We start from the raw sequence: 27,538 nt of genomic DNA on the forward strand, positions 1-27,538 counted from the left end.
AATGAATGATAAACAAGTTACAAGTCATAAATAGTAAAAGAATTTATATTAGGCGAATAAAAAAATAATAAAAATATGATTCTTACCATCTTCCTCCGTTGTACAAAAAATCGGCGGACTTAGAACTCCATCACCAGCACCAGTATAAGCCAATACTCGAATAGAGTAATTCGTATACTTGTACAGAGTGTGTAGATAAGTTTCTACGCTGGATGTCTTCTTTACTTCACCCACTGTCGATATGTCCACTAAAACAAATTTTAATGCGAACAAGCCTTTAATGGAGAAAGAGAATCAGATATCCGTAATATAAAATGCTTAACCTGAGTAGATTGCAATGCTAAAAATTCTATCATAGATCTGTTATAGATATATTTGAGAAGTACTATAACTTTAATCCATGCTACAGTACCAATTTTTGGATAAAAATTATACAAACACATGAAAAATATTTGTTTTTATTAAAACAGATCTAATTTATAAAACAAATCACTATTAAACAAAATATAAATATTTCTTTGTGACAGACTGAAATATCCGTTTGTTATAGAAGAAAAGTAGAAAAATATACAATTAAATACACTGTTAAAAATCAGAAAAGAAGAGACAGCTTTATGATGTGCTTGAAAATACTTATAGAATATAATAAATATCGTGTTTAAAAATGTTCATAAGAAGATACAATATACATTATTTTACTTACTGTTGTCAGTGGGTACTGGTCTGTAATATACTTTATAACCCTGAATGATTCCTCCATGTTGATGGGGTGGAGGTGCGCTCCAAGAAACTTTTACACTTTGGGAAGACAGAGGAATACATGATACTTGCGTTGGCGGAGTCTCGGGTACTAAAATAATTACAAGACAATACAATAAATTAGTAAGAGATCACCATCGTTTCATTAAACGGTAAAACAATAATATTCATAAAAAGGAAATGTTCTTGCGGAAAGTTTATGTATATCGCACCTCCTTCCTGAGTTGTTCCAACAATGGGAATGCTGGCTGGGCCGCTGGCTATACTATTGAAAGCTCTGATCGATATATCGTACTTGGTGAACTTTCTCAAGCCTGTAAGCTGCACCTTTGTAGTCGCCCATCCGTTTACGGTTAAACTTTTGCTTTGGTTCACACCTGATGTTGAAGATGAATGCTCCGACCATGTCACTATGTAGCCCAATAGATCTCCGTTACAGGATTCCTTTGGAGGCGGCTGCAAACGCAATAAACCTTTCAGCGTTTCATTAAAATTACTTTGAATTAACATCTTCCCACAAAATCAATCAAATTTATCTAACATGTATAATTGATATACTAGGTTGCGTAATAGTATGTATTGAGTAATAGTCGAGTATTTATATACATTATAAATTATATTTACCTGCCAGCTAACCATAAGTTCTCCAGGTCCTGCTGATTGGACTTTGATATTTTGTGGCGGTTCAGTAGGTGCTGTTAAAAATAAAAAATATGAAAACTATGAAATAACAGTGAATAAAATTTATAAGTTTATTAAAATTATATTAGGCAGGGGTATATTTCTGTACCTTCTTCTTGAGTTTTGGCGACCACGGGATCAGTAGGCACACTCACATCTATTGAATTTATGGCAAATATACGAAACGTATAAGTCACTGCTGGATGAAGTCCTCCTACCAAAGCTACTTCCTGATCGTCGCTAGTAGTCTCGAAAGGAGATAAACCTAAAAAAAAAAAAAAAAATGAAACTGCAATTATTATATTGAATTATACTGAATCTAATTATTATATTACGTTCTATTAAAATTATTATATTAAATTACAATGAATACTAGATAAAAGCAAAGATGTTACATTATCTAAAGTCAGAGATTAGTTAAAAATTTTACTTTATGTGAATGCGAAGGATATCGATATTGTAAAAAGAAATCAAACTAAACAAAAATTTAGTGCTTTCGTAAATTACATTTTTTTGTAAACGGTATACTTTATACATATAGGTCGTCCATTAAATATCACAAAATTAAGCTCGAAAGTATTATCGCTTATAAAGATTAAAAAGAAGTAGAATAGAAATAAAAACGAAGACATTTTCAAAAAATAATGACAGCTATAGTTTTACATGATTTAAAATAAAATTACCATTTTGCGTTGGATGTATATTATTTCCGTTATTGGAACTTCCAGGGGTGTAAGTGACGTTGTGCGTTTTTGCGGGATTCCAATCGTCAGCTAGACCGTGATTCAGAGATCGATACTGAATAACGTAATTTCGTATCGGGCTGTTCCCATCGAAAGCTCTCTTCCACAATAATCGTATCGATCGCGAGCCAATTTCTATGACTTCTAGCGAGGCTGGTGGATCTGGTCTCTCTATACAGGCGATAGAATTAGCATAATTAAATTATCATCCGTGATCACAGAATAAATTAATTCGTTTGGACACAGAAAATAGAACAATAAATTTATTCATGATGATAATGTGATGTTTTAGGAGCGTGTAGAGATATATTATAGAGATTAATTAAATATTTTTTAATTAATATAATGAGTCAATAGCAATTGTATTATCAATTATTGAACATACACATCTGTTATTCGTATTAACAAATATCATCGTTATTAATTATTTGCACTTTAAAACCTTTCCACTTAGAGAGCCTTTTAACTTGAAGAATTTTTTATTCCGAGTATTATGAAACATTTCGAGATTTTAAGAATCTCGTGGAAGTATCAATACTGGAAGTATTATCAAGGATTTTAATATTCTAAAAACTATGATTAATACAAATACCCAGAGTTATTATAGTATTGTATTAAAAATATTCTCTCCATTTTGTAATGTTTTTTGTCACACTTCTTCTAGTTGAATATTTCATTTTAAATATCAATATTTATATTTATATTTAATATTTCATATCAAATACGAAATTAAAAAAGGAATTACCTAATTAATAATATCAAAAAATTGAAATATGATCCTAAAGGTACAACAATGAAAAATCAAAGGGAGATAAATCTTATCAAAATACTACCTTGAACAGCAAGATAAATCAGATGTTCGCTTCTCCCATAGGCATTGTCCGCTGTGCACCTGTAAACTCCAGAATCTTGACGATCACTGCTTGCTATAGATAATTGTGACTTGAGGCCGTTGTCTGTTTTTATTTGACTGATGCTTAACCGGTGACTGTTAGTATCTAAACGATCACTATTGTGCATCCATTGGACTTCTATGGGATTATCCCCGATGACAGTACAATCAAGCGTCACGGATTCGCCACGACGGATCGTCACGTTCTTACTTTGGAACTCGAACCTCGCTGGTTCTATAAAAATACGATAAAATATTCTCGTTTGATATTACTTTATAAGATTACTGAAACGAAATTTTAATAAATTTGGTAATATTTTACAAATATTTTCACCTTTATGTATTCTTAAAAAAAAGAAAAGGAAATAAAAGAATGGAATAACTGTGACTATATAAGGATGCCAATTTATTTTCAAATTTCCAAGATACTAAGAATAAATAAGTGATGATTATTCTAAAGTTTGTGATAATTGGGACTTATAATAAATGTCTATAAAAAATAGTATTTGAAATGCTGTACAAATATTTCATAAACATATTATTAATACTAATATTTTAGTAAATTTATAGATATATGTTTAATATTTTCCTTTGATCCAAGATTGAATATTAGGATTACAAATTTAATAATACAAAATAGAATATATTTTCTTAATTAATAATATAATAGAAATTAAATACAAATTTTGTCCTTTAACACTCAAGACATAAATGTAGAATAGATAATGTCAAATTTTGCTTAACGCAAAATATGAATTAAATAAAGATAATGTCCCCATCAGATAAAATTCAAATATTCACCTTGTTAAACTTGACTTACCATGAACAGATACATAGATCACTTTACTTAGACCAGATCCAATGCCATTATTTGCTCGACACAGATAATGTCCTTCATCCTGTGGTCCAGCAGATGCTGTCCACAGAGATCCATTCGGTAGAATAGTTAATCTTCCATCAGAACCATCAACAAGAGGTTGATAGTCGTTGGAAGTTCTTTCCCTGGCACGCAACCACGTGACACGTGGCGGAGGAAATCCCTTGGCCTCACAATGGACGTTCAATGGATTTCCCAGGAGGGTGGCCACGTCTTGCGGCTCGAAAATCCATTGTGGAGGTACTTTTACCAAAAGTTCCGCTGTGTGGTTGACTTTGGCCGCACTGTTAGTCGCTACGCAGGTATATTTGCCACTGTGCCGTGAAGAAAGTTCCTTAAATACGAGTAGACTGAAGAATTCAGCTACTCTCTCCTCGATCTGAAATGCAAATATTTGTGAATGGAGCTTTTTTCAATTTAATAGTATTTAATGGTTTATTTTCTAATTTTTTGAAGTTGTTATGGGATCATAAATGGCATTAGGTAGATATGTTATATTGGTTGTTTACATTTATTACACTTTATATGTTACAATATAATTGTACAGAATATGAAACTATAGAAGACAGTAAGGGATTTCTTTTTAGAAGTCTAGAATTTTAGTTTGTTAATTATTTCTTTCTCAAAATTATATCGTTTGGGAGTCTCAAAAGTAATTTGAAAAGTGTACTCTATTGTTTGTAAATTGTTACGCTTGAGCAAATAGGAATAGAAAGGAATTTTGTTGTTAAGTCTAATATTGGTTCTTAAATTGTACAATTAAATTGTACAATTTTTGTCATACGATATAATAGTTGGCTCACATAAATTAGTTTTCTTAGAGAGACAAAGACGTACACGTAAAGAGGAAGGTAACGGTTCACCATCCTTTAGCCAGGAGAAGTAAATTGGAAGATCACCGGAAGTGACGGTGCAGGTGACCTGGGCGCGACTTCCTTCTTGGAGGTTTGAAGGGAAATTGAAAGGACTCATTACAGGTGGACCTGAAACGAGTGACATTTTTTGCTCTTACAATTTCTTTAAATTTCCTTGTCTTTATTCATTCAATCATTATTTCAAATATATATAAATATATTATATATTATACACATAAATCACGCTAATTATTGCAGTAATTTTATACCATTTTAATATAATTTTTATGTTGTTATTTGCAGTCATTTGCGGAGTAAAAATTGACATACAAGAGAAGAAAGTAAAAATAATTATTGTGGTTAACACTTATTAGTTTCCATCCACGTGTATATTTTTTAGCTTACTTTCTCAAACGTCACGATAAATGAGAAAAAGTTGAGAAGTAACGCTAGAGGAATTCTTTCCGGCGTGCAATTTACTTCTTTCGCCTAGTCTCGTGACTTCTTCGTGGACGTAAGCGACCCGACCGTAAAGAAACAGAAACAAAAACTCGTTTCTCGTTAAAACGAATGTATGTATGTGCATAGAGGTACTTACGGTTTTTGCTTCTACTGAAATACGATCTTACCGGGAAAAATAGATAATTATAGTAAATATTCACCTTTTATAATATGTATAATATTGTACTCCATTTTTCATTAGTACTTCAATTTTCTATAAACTATCAAATCTAAGAAAAGCCATTTTAAACTTCTTAATACACTAATAATTAATTTAACTCTTTAATCACGAGTACTTCAATTTTCTATATCTTAATATTCCATCCGATAAATTAATATTAATATTAATATTCTATAGTATTTTATAGTTGAAGAAATGTGAACATTCTATAACAAATACAAATTAAAAATCAATATTCTATAATTAAAAAATATTTTAACGTAAAAGAATTACTCTATTTTTATTCCCAAAATACTCACTACTGACTGTTAACCGGATGTCTCTGCTCGCCGTTTCACCGGATCTTGCTTTAACCATGCATGTATAAATGCCAGCATCGTTTGGATCCACATTGGCGATGGTAAGATGGCCCTCGCTGTCTACACGGTGCCTTATGTCAAGAGGCAGTGCAACTCCTCCACGAGACCACTCGACTGACGTGATAGGATAGCCGGAATAAGGACAAGCTATGGTGGTATCGACACCGGCTATCGCACGAACTGGTCCTATCGATCGGATGTACGGCGGTCCTGAAATTATTAATCGACGTGAAGTGGCTTCCAACACATTTCATCTGGCCACTAGTCGAATTATTATAGGTACCCCCCGACGTAATTAGGAGCGATCAATGTTCTTTGAGATTTACCGCCAATGTTTCATTACAACGTTATGTTCTAATATAATTATTTATCATATAATTTTTTAAGTATTCTCAGTGCCAATAACTAATTTTATTTATTATTTAATTAATTTTATATTTATTTATTATGTATTTAATATCTTTAAGATACTAAGAATATTAGTATTACTATTTATGCAATTATAATAAAAAAATTAATTGGAAAATTAAAAATAGTAATATTCGTGTGAGAAGAATATTAATATTAATGTCATTAACATTCTTGTATTCTAAAAATATTACGAATTTTTATTCAAAACCAACGTTTTTAAATTAATCTATGTTAAATAAAATTCTTATATATTATATATTAATTATATATTAATTTGCCAATTTCACTATTTTAAAACCATCAGTTTCTCTATCACAGGCCTTCTCTAGTGTGAAATTAAAAATCAATGAAATCGAATTAGCTTCGGTTAGATCAGACAATGCATTAAAGACGACGTAACCCTTGTCAAGTAAATTACCAAGTTCAAAATTACGACTACACCTCTCTCATTAATAATTTACCTATCAAATTCGCAAAATTGCTTATCCAATCTGTTAGACTAAAGATTAAACTTTATTACAGATGCAACCTGCATACTTGGAATTGAAACGATACAATCTCTCTCGCTTGATATCACAAGCCAAAAGATGATTCCAATTATCATAAATCTAAAACCATGACAAAGATGGAATCTTATCACAAATACAATCTCCTTGACCAAATTCGAACAATATTATCCGTGTCATGGCATTAGTCAATGTAACAAGTCAAAGGATGAATCGAATTACCATAAATGTTTAGTCTAGCTTTGTGCTCGACTGTAGCCAAGGTATTGGCAGCGACACAAGCGTAGAGACCACCATCTTCAGCACCAGCCGACGATATGTTCAAATGACTGATCACGTCTCCGGACTGATCGACATACTGTCCTATCGCGTACCTGTATCGGGCATTGTGCTCGGTTAAGAAGCTGAATATTGATCGATGAGAGATCTAGATACGCACCTGTGTCCAGAGGCGATCTCGCTTAGAGGCTCTCCATCCAGCAACCAAGTGAACGATGGTGGAGGAGATCCGGTAGCAGAACATCTCAAGGACACTGGAGGACCTGGCCGCAGTGCTTGCTCGATGAACGTGTATTGCAACTCTGGTACAGTATCTGACAGAATAGATCGAGCGTTAAATAGTTAATTGGGCCAAGTTACGTAGAAATCTGTCAGTCCTAAAAATGACAAAAAATTAGTTAAACACGGTACGGAGCTCGTAATTTTGTGATGTAGGTTGCAAAAAAATGACCAATTTATATAACAACTCTTACATTATACAACTATTAAAGGTATCAAGCTATAGTTTTATTTGAAGCTTACGATTATTTTGCAGAAAAATTCTAAACTATATATTAATTATACTACTTACTATTAAATAAGTCATCAGAAAACATTGTAGAAGAGTAACAAGAAATAAAATGTACCTGGTAGAAATTTGGAAGGACACATCTTTCTTGAGAAATTAAAATCTTAATTTTAGATCATTAGGACTGGTAATTGAGGGCCTTAACTGAGTAAACAGGCTATTGGAAAATACGTTCTTCTTATAATAAAAAATACAATAAATAAATGAGACATTTGTTATTGTGAACTTCTATAAATAAAACATTTGCTGTATCATATATCTTTGTAAATGAAACACGTGCTAAGGAATAATATTCTTTTGACAAATATAGAATGTATCGTTTTGTACCTTTATTTCTGTTTTAGTTTATATGAATTTCTAAGAAAAATGGATTATTTGATTTCATTATTATTGATAACTCATAACTATCGTTATTATTTGATTTCATAATATTGATTTTACCATGTTCAGATTCTTGCTTCTGAGCCTTTCAATTTTGTATGTCATAATGGGGATGAAGCTTTCAAGATTTCAATAATAATTGAACGGATACCTCGAATAAGAGAGTAAAGTACATGTAGAGGCACTTGGCAGCAAACTTTCCAACGGTTTCTGTCCCGTGGCTTGCTATACAAAGACCCTATTCTTCGGACAAGATGATTGCCAGATATCGAAACATCTTCATAGCATATTTTTAACTAGCCTAAGGACCCGCTATAAATCTTAGGATTTCTCTAGCTAAGGTTCTTCACACGAACAAATAGCCTTTGTCTTAGCATTCCCTAAATTTATCACCTACTACGGAAAGATACGGGAAATCTGTTTTTTCTCACGTACGATGCTTCCTACTAGCAACTTTCCCTCGAGGGCGGTTAGCATCCTTCCTCAACCACCACCCTAGAGATTAACCAATTAACAGCAACGTCCATTTCCGTCACTTTCCTAACGAAGGTTTTCCTCGATCTCGTATCCTTAGACAACACACCCCATCATAGTTTTCCTCCGCAGCATCATCGTGACAGAAAGTCAGTTGGTAGTTGATAGTTGACTAGAGTTCCTCGACGAATCTTGAGCAATCATCATCCGAACTTCCTCCGCACATTCTGCTGAATCGCTATCGTAACGCATCGTCTAGAAGTCGAACTTGTAACCGCGAACCGCTAAGTGCAATCGCGAGCTCTACGTAAAGTGTACATCGAGAGCATTGTTAATAAATATACTGTTAATTAGACTCTAGTTTTTCTTCAGTACCTATCACGACCTAACTACCTCATACATTTAACACATTTTTGGAGAAAGCTGTTTTTAAGTTCAACTGTTCCACAAGTTTCAAACATTACATCACCCTTTGAACAGATATCTGCCATTTACGTGTACTAACACAATCCACACGTGCTATAAGCCCTTATTCGATGTTTCCATTCAATTAACGAGTTCTTGAGGAAAGTGATACAAGCAAAGGAAATTCTCCATTTAAAAGCTTGAATTCAAGCAACTTGCCCAATCTAAACAAGACTTTATCAGATGTATCTCTCCATATAGTGGACTAATTAGTTCAACGAAAGAATATAGGCATTCAAGTTGTCAAGACTAATTCTGAAACCTCCATCAGATTTTTAGATTTTGAACTTTCACGATGACTAGATGATGATATCTATAATTTATCTTTCAGTCCTGTTGAACCTGACCTGAAAATGAAGATTTAAAAATGGTGGCGCGAAACCTTCAATTTCAGATCTGCTTGGAGTAAAAATGAGCTGGAATGTTCACAAAACGTGAGAACGAAGCGCAACGTGCTAATAACGCGATTGAAAGCCAACGAATCACAAATACGTATGTCGTCTTTATCAGATTCAGTCGAATATACCTCCAAGCTTCAATTCGGCGGTAGCCTGCGCGTTCTCCTTGTCGCTTCTGACCAGGCACTGATACATCCCCTTGTCCTTTCGGCCGACCGAGCCTATCACAAGCACCAGAGGAGCCAGCAATCTGATTCTCGTGTCCTGCGCGGTCAATACCGGCACACCGTCGTGCAACCACTCGACGCTTTCGACCGGATAACCCTCCACCGTGCAATTCATAGTGGCTGACTCCCCGGAATTGATGATCTGTAAATACCGGGAAACGGTTAACGATTCGTGCTCGAAAGTTAATGCCCGTGCCGCGATTTACGCAGCTGCACGATCCTTTTCCCTTTGACGCAAACACTGCACTGTTCATCCGCTTCGTTGGTCGCCCAACCGTTTCATGGTGCTCGCATTTTTTCTTTATTCTTTTTTTCTTCTTTTAGTTTGTAAGATTTAATCGATTTCATGGAAGAGTATAGAGGTTTGTTGCAATGTTGGAGATTATTGGAAAGAAAAGTCTTTCGTGGAAAATGGATGGAATCGTCGAAGTGGAGATTCGATTTTGAACTTACGCGGTAAGTGTTGAGATGTTTGTGAGAGTTTCCGTGTTAGGAAGCTCTTTGGGATTCTTTGTTACGACGTTAGATTTTCTGGGTACAGTGATTGCATGAGATAATATAATGTTGGATTGTATGTGTTCTTTTTAAATTCTTTCGTGAATCTTTGATTTGAAGCTTGTTAGGAAATCGTTATATGTGATGAGAGTTTTAATAACTTATATGTAATTTTATAGAACTTCCCTTTCAGATAATTGTCTCTTATCTTCGGTAGTGTAAGTAGAATGCTACTGTTTGAAATAATATGAATAAAGTTGGAGAACAAATCTTCAAATGATTTGCTTCCTAAATTTTCATTTCTTATTTTTACTAATGTAAGCAGAATGCGATTACTTAAAGAAAAATAGAAGGTATAAGACGCGTGAACTGTCAGTAATATTTTCTACATATAGTAATATTATTAAAAAATATATGTGAAAATTCAAGCAGTACCATCTTCAAATCTTCTTATGCCATTTTTCTAGCGATCTGCTGTAAGATGTCTGATAGCTACGAAAGTTTTATTCATTAATTTATCTGTAGGTATCCTTAGGTAGTCATCCTCTAGATACAATTAATCATACGAAAGAAAAATTGTCTTCAGACAGTCATTTTTCACGAGCCTCTGCTTTTTCCTTATTTTGAGAACGAAAATATTTTCACATATCAAATTGCTTACAATTCAAGTACCTTATATTTGATTCAGTTGGGACGTAATACATATGAATTGAAATAAAAATGACGTAATGTCACAAAGAATATATATGTATATGTACATGTATATGTACATGTATATGTATATTCTTTTATTTATATTTCTATTATATTCTACATATTATTATATTTATATTATATTCTTGTATATTCTTTTATTATTTTTACACAATTAACAATTTGAGATTTGAAATTAATAGAGAAATTTCACATTTTACTTGCAATTTCCTAATTGCATATGCATGTACATATATATATATATATACACACATATACTTTGAGTGATAAGAGGAATATGTTATCTGGAATCTTTATAGGATCGAATGGTTCGATCTTTACGTTATTTCCGTGATTCTGGGGCGATAGTCGTAAAAGTTAACAGTAAGTGTTTTAGTGTCATAGCTGCCACTTATGATAAGTACTTCACTATTGTGGAACACGAGGGTCAATTGTAATTGGATTTTATGACTCAGAAATGGTCGCGATTGAATTTTGTAGCCTGGAAGTTAGTCGACTTCGATGGCTTAACGAATCCTTGCCAATTTATGTGATTTATGAATTCATAGAAATCGACACCATTATTTGTGACTTATGACTTGTGAAGTCATGATTACGGTCCGCCTTTATGTTCGCTATTACAATTAAAGCTCAAAATTCAAATTTTTTAAAATCGTGATCTAGAATTCATGTTTAAAAATTCATATTGAAAAATTCATATTTAAAAATTCACAAGTTATAAAAAAGATATTCATATGCCTGTGTCCATAATAGTATTCTAATTTCACTTTTAGCAGGAGTAAAAGACTTTATAAATGATCAACATGATTTAAGACGCCTGTAAGCTATATAAAAAGCATGTAGAATTAATATAGTAAAAAAATTATTACTGGAATAGAATTATAACATAATAAGAGAGTGGAAGTGATAAAATAAAGAACATAGAGGATGTAAGAAGAACATAGGTTTACAAGTAGAATGAAAGATATAGTACATAAAAGATAGAGTCAAAATAGAAGAAAGAAAATTAAAACATGTGAACAAATAAAAAATCTATAAAATTAAAAATAGTATAGATAAACATATATGAACAGTGACATGAAACAGATTTTGGAACTCCTCTTTATGTTACAACAAATAAAGAAATGAAAAACATTTAGACATATAGAGTATCTTTTCATATACAACTCTGTCAATTCTTAAGTATTAAACGTATCTCATCATAAAAAGTACTATCCCTCAACAACTTCAAGAAAAGTATAAGTAGCATAATTGTTTATTAACAAAGTGTGAAAAAGTTTTTGGAAATGACTTGACGTCATATTAACGAGTACCTCACGATCACTTCTATTTGACTTTTGATGCAGGCTTTCTTTCAATTCTTTATTATATAATGGAAGTATAAAATAAATCATTCTTATTGTTATTATTCAGAAAATATGAAGTACGCTTGATAACATGACGAAAAACGAAAAAAAAAGATATATAATCTCTCATAGAAGAAAAGCACTATAATCTATCGCAGATATGCCATCGTAGAAAAGGTCACAATCCATGATATATGTACTATGTATATTTCTTTATTTATCGTAACATGAGGAGAAATTACGAAGATTTGTAAGTCAAGTAAAGTTACACAGGAATGAAGGTGATAAATCCAAATCCTACCTGAACTCGGGGTTGTATTCGCGCGTTAAGTTTTGACGTGACCGACAGGTGTGTTTCCGCTCGTTGCTCGCCGACCTGATTGCTGGCTCGACAAATGTACCTTCCTGCATCCTGAGCGTCCACGCGGCGAATTTGCATTAAATCGCCCCACAGTTGAATTCGACCAAATGACTCTACCGGTATCGAATGACCTGCAACAACAGGATATTCGTTGCTTGATGTTCGATACTACTCTCGCTAACGCGGGATATTACATGTTATCGTACCTCGTCATTTTCATGCACACTTTCGTTCAAGACGAAGAATGGAAGGGAATAAAGTTGTTAAATTGAACTGATTGGCGTAAAATTTAATATAGATGATGTATGTATTGTAGTTTTGATTTCACGAAGATTTATCATTTTCATTTATTACAATTATTATTCTAATTTTATAATTCAGCATAATTATGAAGTATATAAGTTAATAAAGAATTGGATAGTATAGAAGAAAAAACTAACATTTATGACCGATCAATCAGTACGTAAAAATTCCAAATTTTGTTGTTACCATCAATATGACGAAATAATCTTACTTTTTATTATACTTTTTATTTAAATTCGTGGAATTACTTAAACATTCCTTTCTTACAGCAAAATGCACGATATATAGAAAATAGCAGTCAAAATTCTTAATTGTGTGTATAATTCTTTTCAAAATTGATCATATTACAAATCTTGTGGCTCTGATATTGTATCATTTTATTGTATCAAATGTTTTTGTATAAATTTTATAAAGTGACCATTGTAGCCAAATTCACATGAGATCTATTTTTTAAAAGCAATCGTTGGAATTATAATTATTTAAACGATATTATGCTTATGATCTGATATGGTTTGATCACGTTGGATTATATGATGCTATAGTGCATTTAGATTACACAGTAAACAATCCTGTAATTAAACCAACCGTTAACATCGCGATACCAAGTAAATTGCGGGGGTGGAGTCCCCTGGGCTGAGCAAGTTAGATGAACGTCCGAGCCGCTTTCAGCAGAGATGGCGATCTGAGATCTCTGCATCAACCGTGGTGGCATAGATCCCGTTGGTTCTAAAAATTAAACGATATATATTCTATTAAATGTTCACTCTCTTTGATAGTTCGATGAAAATTGAACTTATATTAACATTTCTATAATATAATTCATATTGTATAATACGGAATATGAATAAATATAGGAGTCCAAGTGAAATTTTGATATCGACGCAATTATGAATGGAATAATAATTAAATAATGTTGCACTTGATGTTGTTATTTAATACTCCAATTAAAATTTCATTCAAATTTAAGTTTCTGTAATTCGTAGTATGGAATGTTAAGTGAATGTGAAAGTGTAAATTAAATTGTAACATTGCTATGATTATAAATGATATGATACTTGAAGGGTAATAACAAATTAATTTTATAGCGATATAAAAATTAAACAGTATTTTAGTAATAGTTACATTATATCTAAATTTGCTTTCTAGCAAGAGAATCTTGGTAATGTGGAGATAGAATTGCTTAAGCAGAGAAATGTTCAGCAGTAAGAGAAAAATATGGTTTATGTAAAAATACAAGTAACATGCCTGCGACTGTTAACGTTGCAGGCTCGCTTCTTCTTCTTTCACCGGTCAACGCGTGAAAAGTTAAGCACGAATAGGTGGCTCTGCCGTCTTCCGGTCTGGCGGCTCGGATATGCAGGTCCCCCTGAGACGTGACCACGAACCTTCCACCTGCGATCAAATCAATTTCTCAGTAAGACAAATCTTAAAATTGACAAAGGAATAGACTAAAAAAGGGAAACATTGAATTTAGTTCAATTTACGATATTATGAACATTATGACAATCGCGTAAAATGCTTATCAGTTTCGCTTCTGAGCAGTTCAAATTATTATCAACTTTTAAATGATATCTCTTAAAAGTAATATAATCTATTTGTCGAACGATACTGCAGTTTTTTTTCTAAGTAGTATAGTACTAATTTCATTTATGTCTTCATCTAGAATGGATCTTGGTGACAATAAATGTTTTAATTACAAGTCCAGCGTGATCAAATTGATTTCTCAGAGGCTCAATTTATTATCGATGATTAAATGATACACCTCCTAAAAGTACTATAATCAATCAATTAAACAGCGTTGCAGTTTTTATTCCGCTACAATACCAGTTTTCCTTAAGCTTTCATTTAGACTGTTTCTTGTCATCAGTAAATGTTTTAATTACAAGTCCAGCGTGATTTATGGCGTTTACGGATGAGACTGGTGAATTACATCGTCAAAGTAACGCAATACGTCAGTGGCCGACGTTAATCTCCAGCATTTGACGCGGCCTGCGAACGCCACGTTTCAAATAATCCCTTTGAAATAGCTTTACAAGCTGTACAACTTTCCCACGGTTCAGCCCATCGATATATATCGTGCATCGTATCATTTAATTCGTTGTTCGATTTCACGCGTTTTTGCCCAAAGCCCGCGAGAAATATCATTTTTCAACGTTTCGCTCGCGCGTCCTCGTTTTGCGCAGCTTTTTATTTAACTTCCGTTGCAACGGCGGTGTATATCCGGAAACACGTCATATATTACGAGGTCGTACATTAAAAATCGCGAAAAACAAAATGTTCTTCCGACTCGTGAAATTACTTACTGCTATTTATATCCGCGAATGTAGCACGGTGAAATAATTTATTTAACGAAAGAATACAGATATTCCAGTACTTATGGACAATTTACAATGGAATTTATCTCCCAATTTAATCGTTATCAATAAATTAGATACACGAGATGAATGTCTACCCGATAAATAAAAAGTGTACGTAGATTATTTGAAACGAAGCTCAACTTGAAATTTCGTCGAGTATCCCGTAGAATTGGCCATTAATGTTCGTTTTCCTCAATTCTTCACCGATTAATAATTTATGTAATGGGGACAGCGCCTTTGATGATTTATTAGCTAGCGGATATAAATATGAAATGATATTATGGAAGTAAGTAATGAATATAAATATTAAAATTGCTGGAAAGTATCATCAATCTCTTGGTATCGTTCACGATATATTTGTGTGTAATAAAATTTGATAAATGAAGAATCGCGTGATAAATACGTTTTTTTCGATTATTTTGACAACTATCTTCATGTATTAATTCATTTTGTGTGTAATATCTCGTTTCTTTTTTTTTTGTTTTTAATATTTCGTGAGAGCTTGATGGAAAAAGTACACCTTTAGACCATTATGCTCTGTATGTTATTTACATTTCATCTATTTTTCCATCGAAAATAGTTTTTATTAACGGTATAGAAACATGTATTTTCATTTTGATGATTCTCTAAATAAATTTTTCAATAAATTCAAGCTTTATGAAGCTTTTGCCGTTTGAAAAATTATTAGAATCTTGAAAAATTGTTTAATCGACAAACGAGAAGTGCATCGTTTATATTTCATATCGGAAGAACTTTAATTCTAATTACAAATTAACTTATGTTACGTACAGTTCAAAAATATTAATCATTCAAATGAATATAGAAATCGTAAAAGATAATTAACAATTCACCATGGAAATTAAATAACACTATATATAATGCTTATTAATTTTTACATATTCAATTTAACGAATATAAAACATTATTAAATTGATATAAAATTCATTAAAAATAAACACATTCAATGCGATGTTTCATAATTTATTACGTTCCATATAATAAATATAAAACGCAGTAACGATTATAACAAATTGTTAAAAGTGCACAGAATGCGCGAAATATGTAAAAATATATAAAACATTTAACGTCATATATACATTAAATTTATTATAGCATCCAGTAGATAAAACAATTTTCTATGTAGCTTCCAATCTTCTAATCTATATTAAACTATGAAAGCAAATTAAAGATTCAAACTATATTAAAACATATATATCTATGGTAGATATATACACATTACAAATAGAAGATATGAATGGACTCAATGTCCATTATTTACATGCATTATGTTACCATATTTACCTGTCATTATTTATAACAGATCACAAATAAATCAGGAAATTATTAAAAGAATTTATCTTCGATCGATCAATCGCATTCATACGAGAAAACAAAGCAATTTTATTTTGCACATCTTCGTAACACGATCGAAGCCGATATTCCTTTTGGAGCGCGACTGTTTCCGATGGAAAGCGGCTTCAGGAGGCCGGAAGCAGTCGGCTCGATCGAAAACAAAAGCTGGTTATGCGTGGATTTCATGGATCCGGGGGAAATAACGCGATAGCTTCGATATTTTCGTCTCGATTCCAATCCGCGCGAGAGGTTATGCAAAATCCTCGGTATCTGTCGATGAAATCCCGCTGCCGATGTACCGTCAGGCGTGAAATTTTCAATTTAGTCGGAGCCAACGGCCGCTCGATTCGCCGGACCTCGGTTCTCTTCTGCTTCTTTTCAAGATCCTTGCCTCGTCCACCAGATTTCGACTAAGCTGCTCGCGTGTAACTGCCCTCCACGCCAACGTAAACGCTCGGACATTTCGAGTGATCCTTGAATCCTCCAGTTCAGCGGAAATGAAATTACTCCTCATAACGATCGTGATGTGCAGATTGTTTTCACTTGGTGTCTTCATTTTTACTTGTCGAAGCTATTTCGTAGTTTGGATTGCCAGCTTCTTGTATCGTTGAAGTTTTCACAAGTTTTGAGATTCTTCGGTTCTATTGTTATTCGGTATCTTTCTATCAAGGAGCTTTTTATATTGTTAACAATAGTTGAAACTCTGTATCTTCTGTATTATTAACAGTATCTGGAATTCTATATTTTCTATAGCCAAAGAAGACGTTATTTGAGATTCTTTGCTTTCATTGTTATTTATAATATCTTTTTATTAAGGATATTTTTATATCACTAACAATATGTAGAACTCTATACTCTCTATATTATTAACGATATTTAAAATCCTGTAGTTTCTATTGTTATTGACAATACCTGAAATGTTATATCTTCCAAAGCTAGAAAAATAGGAATTCCAAAATCTACGCGCCAGTTTTCCCCAACATTCTACGTCTGCTTTTTAAACTTTTTAAACTTCACGACAAAACATTTTTCTTTCTCTACCCAATAAATATTTCCAATCCATTTCCAATGGAATCGAACGAACCAAAGTAGCTATTTATTACCTCGATCGAACATTCGAGCTGGTGCTTATTTCCTAAGTACGCACATAGTCTTTTTGTTCATTACATCAAATAATGTTTTTACGCACGAAGGTATCCAACAATACGTGAATGGCCCTGAAAAAAACAGGAAATGAGGTTGCTAGACAGCCCCGACGGGGCCAAGTTTCTTGGATGTGAAAGAAGCAATTTAATATCGTCTCTCCCGACGGAATAAAAATACGGAGATAAATAGCTCGTAACTTGCAGCTCGACAGCCCTATGCGAATCGGAAGTACGATTACTGTCGTCCACCAGTGGGACGGCGCATGCACGTCCCTGTCACGAGGCATCAGGATGGATACGTGGACGTGGAGTCGCAGGAAACGGGCCAGTGGCAATCGATTCGAGCTTTATCGACTGTATCCCTAGTTTTTTCTTTCGTTCGATGTTCAATATATATAGACTTTGATAAATATGTGAAATTATCTGAAAACTCATTGTCAATCCCTTTTTTTTAACTGCGAAAGGCGTATAAATACGCCTTTAACTTCGTTACAAGGCGATGTCTTCGTTATTTTCAACGACACGCAAAAATGACGAAGAAATAAATTGTTTGGCACGGAGGGATAAATATTATGGAGAATAAAAATTTCGTCTTAAGATCATATTTTTCGTGATTGCAAAACGATCGGTTTTTTTTTTAAACGGAACCATATATTTTGTAATTCTCTATAAAAAATTATTAATCTACTTATCTCAAAACACTACTAATTTAGTAGATATTTTGACTTTTATTTTGTAAAACTTATTGTATGAAAGAAGGGGAAAACGAATATAAAAATAGTTAGCCTTACGTCTTTTTTCGTTTATTCCTTGAAAATTCCTTGAGTGATTTCTACTGTAATAACGATAACGATGAATTCATAAATTTAAAAACAAGCTGATTATAAATTAAAGTAAACCGAGTGCGCCATATGCAGTCAACAGCGATTGTCTTCTTGCACTTTATCGATCAATGACAAAAATATCATTCGATCTGAAAACCAGTTTCAGAATGTACCGAAAACGGTACACGTGGCTTTCATTTTTACGACACTTCCATTATCCCCAATATCAGAAGGTCTGACACGTCTTCGAGGCTTCTATCCTCTCGCAGGAACAGGATATGAGGAGAAAAGGGGTCTGCGCCGAGGTCTATCGATTCTTTTTGAAGTTTTTCTTCGAGTCACACCGGCGGCTGTTCGTGTCAAACGTCTGTCGGCCAAGCTTTGTCGTCTTCGCAGCGTCTGGATGGCGCATTTTCATTTTCTCCAAGAAGGGCAACATCCAGCCCTCTTGTCACGTCGTTGTCTCAGACACCCAGTGAAACAACGGAACACACGAACCATTCAGCACTTTTTTCCTCGAAAACATTCGTCCTTTCATGAAGATTCGTAGAGAAAAAGGGGATTAACGTCGAGAAACAATTCCAGTTTGGAAATTCTCTGGTAATTTGTTCCATGTTTCACGTGCTCTCCAGGGGAACACGTACATTTTTTATAACGTTGAAGATAGCGTGTGATTTCCTTTGTAACATCGTTTTAAGGTTTGGATTGGAATTGTTTGTTATAGTTGTTTCTGTTTATTTTGCCATTTTTATAATTGGCCACAAAAAGTATCTGGCTGTATTACGTATTTATTAAGTACTATTATGTATTACTATTGAGTACACATATATGATTCAAATACTATAGTTAATATATTCTTTATAAAATTATTTATTAGCAAAGGGAAAATAAATTGAGATTTATTTTTAACGAACACCTATTATTGTGTTTTATAATGATGGGTCAGTTGTTAACACTTACTAATTATTACATGCCACAGTAAAACGTGCTGAAAACGACAAAAATAAGGACGATAAAAATCACAAATATCTGTAATATTTACGTAAAAAGAATAACTTTAGAAGAATTATTTTTAAACATCAAGTTTAATTATATCCGGCTGAAAATAACAATCGCGAACAACTTCGAGTATTCTTAAACCACAACGTTCTCTTCAAAACTACCTTAATAATATAAAATCACTTGATACACATCTGGAAATTTCCATGCTCCAATTCTCGTAGAAGCCTCAAAATCTTGCAGAAACTCGCGACAACTTGAAAATTTCGTTGAACGAAACTTCTCACTCGATAATTACGCGACGAAAGCGCAGTGAAAGACGATCGTTCTTTCGTTCAACCGAAGTATCGAGAAGTTCATATAACGGAAGACGAGGCGTTTACGTAAAAGCTTCGAACTACTTTGTAAAATCTCCGAATGCCCTATGGACGCACGTCCGCGACAGATTCTCCTGGCACGTATTTCAATCGAGCGTTCGTTCGCCTGTGAAACTATCCCATTTGATCCCCTTTTCTTATAAGAACCGAGTCAAGAAAGAAGAATATTTTTACGAACAAAGGTGGAATAATTCCACGCACGATCTTTGAACCAATGCCAACGAAATATAGACGAGCTGTTTTTTGAATAATTTAAAGGAGTAATGGAGAAGCAGTGTAGCAGTGACGGAGCTTTTAATTTGAGGAAATTGCTGGCAAAGCTAAAAACTTTGATCTTCGATTAATATCTTCTTGCCGAGTTATAAACGATTATAATAGTTTTGATTTAGTTATATTTAGTTATATGGTTAATTAGGTTTTGGAAAAATTTGTATTATTTTTCCAAAATATATTATTTCTATTTGTTGTTTTTATTTATTGTTTATATTTCTTTATTTATTATACATATATATTATTTTTCCAAATATATTATTTTAAAATAGTTTATATTATTTTTCTATTATGCTTCATTATCGATGGACGTAAAAAATAGATTCTTCGATTTAGTTTCTTATTTTGTATCATAATCCTTCTTAATAGAAAAACTATTGCGTTTTACGAGTTAGTAAAATAGTAAAATTATTTTTAAAGTTTGAAAAAGTAATTTCAGTTAAATCGATTATAGTTTGTGATATAATCTTTCTTGATGGAAGAATAATCCTATTTTCTGAAGTAATGAAATAATAAAATAACATCCAATTGAATTTCTTTTTCATGCGTGAAAGAGTAATTTAATTTGACTCGATTATGATTTGCGACACAATCCTTTTACGAAATAATTTTTCGTTTAACGAAGTAATGAAATAACAAACTGATTCCTAGATGTGGTATTTCAAGCGTAAAAAGGTAATTTAATTTTATTCGATAATAATTTATGACATAATCTTTTGTTGAACCAGAGATTTTGTTTCATCGAGTAATAAGATAATAAAGTGATTTTTAGTTGGCCTCTTCGAAGCGTGAGAAAGCAATTTAATTTTTTGCCTATTATAATGCTTGATCTGTGATATTATCGAAACAGTGGAATTACTTTAACGAAGGAAAACATGGTTTATCTATTTTTCCTCTATAAAAACCGATAAATTTTATTCGTACTTTTTCAAAATAGTCATTTATTGCAATGGAAAATCTGAAATAGTAAAATATTTTTGCAATCGCTATTTTTTGTAGACGAAAATCTAATTTTAAATAGAATTTACGTATACAATGTTCGATTGTTACGGGTAATAAAATCTTCAATCTTTCTTTTAAAAGCGTAATACAATTTTATATATCTGTATTTTTTTTCAAATAAAACACATTGTAAACGTAATTTTAAAGAGCTTTACATCAAATTTGTTCTGAAATATCAACGAAACCACTCGAAGCAGCGATTTGTTCCATAAAATGATTCTATCGTTTCATTCTACTCCTATTCGTTATCGATTTCGTAGGAAACGCGAAGGGACAGTGAAATATTGGCAAATGTTTAAACATGCCAGCAAGTGTACGTTCTATGGTACAAATGCCTCTATGAAATACCGTTCAAAGTCCTTTCTTCGATTGACGTTATTCCGCTTCACGTGTCAATTCTACCTGTCGTACAATTCATTTTCAAACGACGTCCCTCGTAAATGTCTATTCTCCCTGATGCCTTGTAAATACGTAGGTATCGAATTTTCATGGTGAAAAGAAAAAGTCTTTAAACTATTAAATTGTTCCTATCGCATCGCGTACTATTCGCAGCAATACGTATGAAAGTCGATGAAAATGAATTGAAATTACTCTCGATTCTTCACGAAGAAAGTACAAACCATTCATACGTAACCAAATCCTACCGTGATACTCATCTGCTAAATATTACACTTAGCAAATGTATTATACTTCGAATATTTTATGTATTTATAAATATTATAGGTATTTCACCGTTTCCAAATTTCCCATAAATATTTAATCATCTGCAGTCCATTCTTCTCCTAAACCGAGGAAGAAAGTAATTCGCAAACGCTTCCCTGATCGCCTAATCACAGTCTTGTGAAACCCACCCCCCTAAATATTAAACATATACTTAACAAGTACCATGCTTCGAATATTTTATATACATACTTTTAAATATACTACGTGTATTTTTATACACTTTTATCTAGCTTCACTTGTATGTAAGAAAATTTTGTAACTGAATTTTCGCCTACTCCTACATATCCGATCAACTTGAACATTATCACGCGTGCATGGTTTCCATGACAATGTACAATGTTTTAACTTATTTATATGATAAAAAATTTACAGACCGATAGACTAACAATTGCACTTTCAATCACCCCGGAAATCTATAAACATCCACAGTTCATCCTCCTTAAAAAAAAAAAAAACTGTTTAACAAATTCTTTCGTAATCACCATCGCGTGGCGTATCATTCACAGCAACGAAATTACTCTTGATTCTTCTCGCGAAGAGTGTGCAAAACATCCATACGTAAACAGACATCCACCCCCATCCGTCCATCCGAATCCAGCACGGGCTAACGGGCCGCTTCTACTCTCGTCCTGTACACGCTCAGCCATTCATGTCCCATACATATTTATGTCGGTCGGTTGCACGTAACAGGTATCACCTTCCACCTAACCTCTCCCTCATCCTCTCTCTCTCTCGTCTCCTGTATCAGTACAGGTATACACGAGGCACCGTGTGTCCGCTGACGCAGGATATCACGGTGAACATCACGTCGTGTCCGCCTATGATACGTTTGTTTCGTAACCAACTGGGCCAACATTGTGCATGCTGCACGTCGCGTCGCACGGAAACACCTGCGCGTCCTCCTTAGTCATCGCAACGAGCAACGTTATCAGCGACGCTATCCTGACCCAAGAACAGTAGACGGAGCAGCCTTCGACGACGTTGTATCGCGGCGACGTGCCAACGTCGTTAACGCGTTCGTCGTTAACGGGTGAGGTAAGGGGTGGGTTGGTGACGAAGGTGGATGGCGTGTCTATTGCGTCTCCGGGGAACGATACAATCGATGGGACGATGGGTTTTCTTTTGTGCTTCAGGTTGGAGTATAGGTAGGGATGTAAGATAATGGGCTTACTACGTGGCGAAGATGATGGCGAGACGCTGTTCGAGAGGGTTCATGATTGCTGCTGAAGGGTCTTTTTGGGGTGCGGATGGATATATCTATAATTTTAAATTTGATTTTCTTATGTTTTAAACAGATATGTTAATCGGAAGATCTCGTTGTGCAGGTAAGAATTATTGTTTTATTAGTTATTATATTTTTCTAACTAAACGTAATAATCTTCCTTTCTTTGTCACTATAGATTTTCATGTACTAATATCCAAAACGAAATTTCGGTTTATATATCGATATTTAGATTGTATGCGATATTTTTGTATGCGATTATTTTGTATGCGATATTTGTATAAAAATATTTCAATAAAAGTTGAAAAGCGGAAATAAATAAAGCTGCAAGTGATGAAACAAAAGTTTCGTGAAAAATACCTTTTTGTTCGCCAAAATGTAGTTTATCGATAGAATATAACGAAATTTATTTATTATAGGTTCTGTGCTACTCTATATAATTTTACGATATTTTTAGTTTTATATTTCGAAGGTTTGTTAATCAATAACAAAAAGTATTTTATATTTCAAGTGAAAGTACCAGTACACATTTTCTGTCTTGATGGGATAAACGAAGTAGATTTATCTTTAATGTCGATGGCGAATAATTCTATTTTTTTCTCTGTTATAATTCCTGTTCGATGTCCGAATTCTTTTTCGTTCATTACCTTTGCATCTCTCGTTACTTCGTCGTTTCATTTTTTTCCAACACTCATATTACTCATCACGTTTACATTTTCCACAGGTATAGCGGGTGTATATATGTGTTTATATTACGTTTATTTATAGTATACGATGTCCGCAGTGAGTGGTCACGTAACGAATGACGAGCAACGAAAATAAAAATAAATTCTTCTCGCAATCCAAGATGCAACATACATGACCGAGGACTAGGAGCTCGCAGGCACATTTAGCCTAATCTCGGAGACGAATAGTGTAACATACATCTTATATCACATACGAAATGCTACAAATTAATAACACTTGTCTCCATATTTAGTGATATTGGTTTCCATATAAACGGCCTTCCTAAGGGAAAAGGAATTTTTTTTGAAAGGGCAAACAGTTTTTTTTTATTTCCACCCTTTGATTATTTCGTTATCTAAGCTCTTCAGGAAAATGGTACAAACGATGCTTTTTGGAACAGATATTGAGAAATTATTAGCAAATTGTTAAGGAATACCATTGTAAGAAATTTTCTGTTTGCTGGAAAAAGAGAAGGATATGTACAATTTTGTTTCTATGAAATCAGTTATTGCAATTATCGAGTAATGCAATGGGATCCAGTGATGGTGCAAGTTCATGGCCAAGACTCTAAGCTCCGAGTTTACGAAGTTTCAGAGTTTAACAAGTTCCGTGTCTATCGAATTCCCACGAGTTTGGAATTGTTTTCGCTTGAACTTCTAATTTGTTTTAATCGCGAATGCTAGTCATGATGTTCCAGTTAAATTGATTTGTGTAACCTATTTTTTTAATTTCTTTGAACGTTTACGAAAATTTGATAAACGAAGATAAATGTGAAAAAATGGTTGAAATGTTAATAAGACTTTTGTAGAACTTAACTTTTCCATATCACAATTCTACAGAAACATCATCTGTGTCATAACTCTCTATATAACTTCTGTAACATCTTTTCCTTTCTTCTTGTAATTCCGCATGATTACAATAAATTACGATAAAGTAATAAATTAAAATTTGAATTCTCTTTGAAAAGGTATGGAATCAATTTAAACACCAATTATTTCATCAGCGAAAGTGAAAAAAATCCTTTCATAGCTATTCAACAAACAGAACCAGAATTATCCTGAACCAAATCTCGTGCACGGTCCATCGACCGGAAGCTGGTGAATGATTCAAGCCTCCATCTTCCGCCGGTCCAGTAATTGGTACTACTCCACGAGGACGGCTAATGTTGACATCTCATTCTCCGGTTCAAACTAGCTCCCATTTCTATTACCGACGTTCTTCCAACTTAAAAATCTTCCTTTCCGACAGCGAAGCTTCGCAGAAGCTGGCCACCTCAAGCGTAAGTGTGTCCGCACACATTTGCACAGCAACTTCTCCGTGCCTTCTTGTTCTCCAGCTCATTTTCCTCTCTCTTTGCGTCGTCGCGTTACGACTTTATTTCTCCGTACCTAACTTCGACTTCTTCTTTCGCTTTTGCTTCCGATTCTTTCACGTGTGTTCACTGGTAGACTATTTGTATCGTGGAGCTACAATTCGTCCAGTGTGTTCATAGCATCTGTTCGTTTTACTTTGGTTTTAAATCTAATGTAGCGAGATACAGCCGAGGACGAAGATAAGTGGAAAGTAGGTATCCATTCGTTAAGTAAGGCAAATTTAGATAAAAATTCAGATATTAATTTTAATTATTTACTAAACAATGTGCGTACTATAAAAATGTATATACAGAACCTGGCCGAATAATATGTTAATATAATATAAAATATAAAAGCGGTTATTACGTGATTCCATGTGGAGAAAAGAATAAGAAAAAATATAGAATAAGATTGTTTCACTCACGGCTTAGTTTCCGAGAAAATCCAGTTTGAAAATTTATCAAGTATACTAAAAACATGGCTAATCCTGAACTTCGAAATTAAATAAAATTATATAGGGTTCTACTAAAAGAAAATACCGATGATCGTGGAATCTGATAAAAGAATTGAGACAGCGTAACTTTCTTCTGAGAAGTTTTTCTATACAGTAATTAATAAGTCAGATATTTTATGTGATCCCACTTAGCTGAATCACCCTGTAGTGTAACAATCACGGGTTACCTTGAATTAACTCCCGCCAATTTCGAATCAATAACCGTTCAGTTTAGAGATCAGAAGTATGAAATTCCTTTCTATTCTCATAAGAATCGCAACATCTGTAGGGGATGTCCTCGAGGGCCCTGTAAGGAATCGCTACGACTCCTATGGAAAACTGAACGATAAACGTTCGCGTCGAAGTGGCGCGCTCCGCCGGTTTTAATATCGGCAATAGAGAAAACAAATATGGCCACCGGAAGAAATATGGAAATATTCCGGGGGAAAAGCATTCAGAAGCGAACATCAGCCATGACGAGATGGTAATATACCCTCGTGCACGATGCCCCTCTCTCGATTGCAAACAGTGGACGGTTTCGTGACAAAATGTGGACAAAGGAAGAGGATGGAAAATGGACAGAGGAAACAGAAATGGAGGGGTAGCCTTTAGAAAATATTCAAACTGGAAAGGTGTTTTAGCTAGGGGACGAAAATTAAATTCGTCTGAATGGTTCTTGGGAATTTTCAAAGTACATTCTTTTGATTTTTGTTTGTTTGTTGCGTTTCATGGGGCATGTCTTGATTAATCGTTGAGGTAATGGAGTTTGGGAAGTTATGGTGAAGTTGGAAAGGATTTTTTGGTACTTTAGATACCAAAAGAAAATCATTACCGAAAGAAAAAAATTATTCTTTACACTTTTTTCAAATTCTTTATAAAGATATACTGTTACTTCTTTCGTTATATTTTTAAAACTTCCCAATTTCTAACAACAATTAAATAAGTGTCCATCACGAATTAACAATATCTATCTTCCAAGCAGTTAGAGGCCAATCAATCTCTCTAAACTAATTAATTGTAAACACACAAAAGACGAATTATCCATCTTTTCACCATTTTCCAAATACATTATCAATAAATTCTATTATCTCTTCTGTTACATTTTCTTAATCCGAACATCTAACATTAATTAACATCTTCTGGCTTCTAAATATCTAAAAACCAATCAATCTCTTAAAACTAATGAATTGCGAAGATCAATCTCTCCAAACTAATTAATTACTCCTTTCCAGACACATTACCGTAAAACCTGAAATTTCTAACTTCGTCTAATCCCGACCAAAATAAACCAAAATCATCGTGAAACTCTCAAACTATTTAAATTCACGATACTCGCTGGCCAGTAAGAATAGTTGAATTTTCAGTCTGCTTTTTAATTTGTATCGGCGGTGCGTGGCACGAATTTACGAATAAATCTACTGAAAAAGAAGTAGAGAGATTAAGTTTCGAGCAGAGTGGCGGTATTTTTCCCCGAGGGTGCTTCGAGGATTGTTTATAGAAAGGCACCTAGCGAAAGTCTCGCGCCGTGGAAAATGAAGTTTGAAGACCTCCACCTCTCTTTTTCTTTTTCCTCTTTTTTTCGTCCCCTTCCTCCCTCTCTCTTTCATTTGATTTTCCAGCGAGACTGTTTCGGAGATTGTTTATGCAGGATCCACCGATGAAACTTGCACGCGTGTCGGGTATAAACGTTTAAACTTCTCTCAGCCACTACGTTCGGCTTTTTAATTGAAATCAACCCCTTTCACGATTATAAATCCATACACGTGGAGAACTTCGGCTCTAAACGAGCGGATGCAGACTAAAAAATTATTTACGAGTTCGATAATGGAAAGCGTGTTTTATTGACGAAGTTTTCATATGTACAAATTTTGTAACACGTTTTTACCAATTTTTCTCGGTTTTCGAGTATGTTAGAACGTT

At 33.7% G+C, this 27,538-nt stretch overlaps 2 protein-coding genes across 2 annotated transcripts in view; one reads left to right on the forward strand and one right to left on the reverse strand.

The window, feature by feature from the left end:
* Positions 1-27,538, reverse strand: part of Dscam3 (Down syndrome cell adhesion molecule 3) — a 317,202-nt gene that overhangs the window by 6,475 nt on the left and 283,189 nt on the right. The window contains exons 7-22 of the mRNA XM_072000043.1: positions 14,021-14,167; positions 13,361-13,501; positions 12,413-12,603; positions 9,458-9,698; positions 7,204-7,357; positions 6,987-7,138; positions 5,788-6,057; positions 4,790-4,935; positions 3,896-4,331; positions 3,017-3,310; positions 2,124-2,354; positions 1,550-1,705; positions 1,384-1,454; positions 972-1,215; positions 704-850; positions 87-248 (exon numbers count right to left, since the gene is read on the reverse strand). Coding sequence (XP_071856144.1) covers positions 87-248; positions 704-850; positions 972-1,215; positions 1,384-1,454; positions 1,550-1,705; positions 2,124-2,354; positions 3,017-3,310; positions 3,896-4,331; positions 4,790-4,935; positions 5,788-6,057; positions 6,987-7,138; positions 7,204-7,357; positions 9,458-9,698; positions 12,413-12,603; positions 13,361-13,501; positions 14,021-14,167 — 3,183 coding nt within the window. The remainder of the gene's footprint in view (positions 1-86; positions 249-703; positions 851-971; positions 1,216-1,383; positions 1,455-1,549; positions 1,706-2,123; positions 2,355-3,016; positions 3,311-3,895; positions 4,332-4,789; positions 4,936-5,787; positions 6,058-6,986; positions 7,139-7,203; positions 7,358-9,457; positions 9,699-12,412; positions 12,604-13,360; positions 13,502-14,020; positions 14,168-27,538) is intronic.
* LOC139985564 (clavesin-2) overlaps positions 21,795-27,538 on the forward strand; it is a 347,454-nt gene continuing 341,710 nt past the window's right edge. Inside the window, exon 1 of the mRNA XM_072000106.1 lies at positions 21,795-21,806. The gene's annotated coding sequence lies outside the window, so the exon portion shown is untranslated. The remainder of the gene's footprint in view (positions 21,807-27,538) is intronic.

The sequence above is a fragment of the Bombus fervidus genome, chromosome 3 (genome assembly GCF_041682495.2).
Source record: "Bombus fervidus isolate BK054 chromosome 3, iyBomFerv1, whole genome shotgun sequence".
In the NCBI taxonomy this organism is placed as follows: Eukaryota; Metazoa; Arthropoda; class Insecta; order Hymenoptera; family Apidae; genus Bombus; species Bombus fervidus.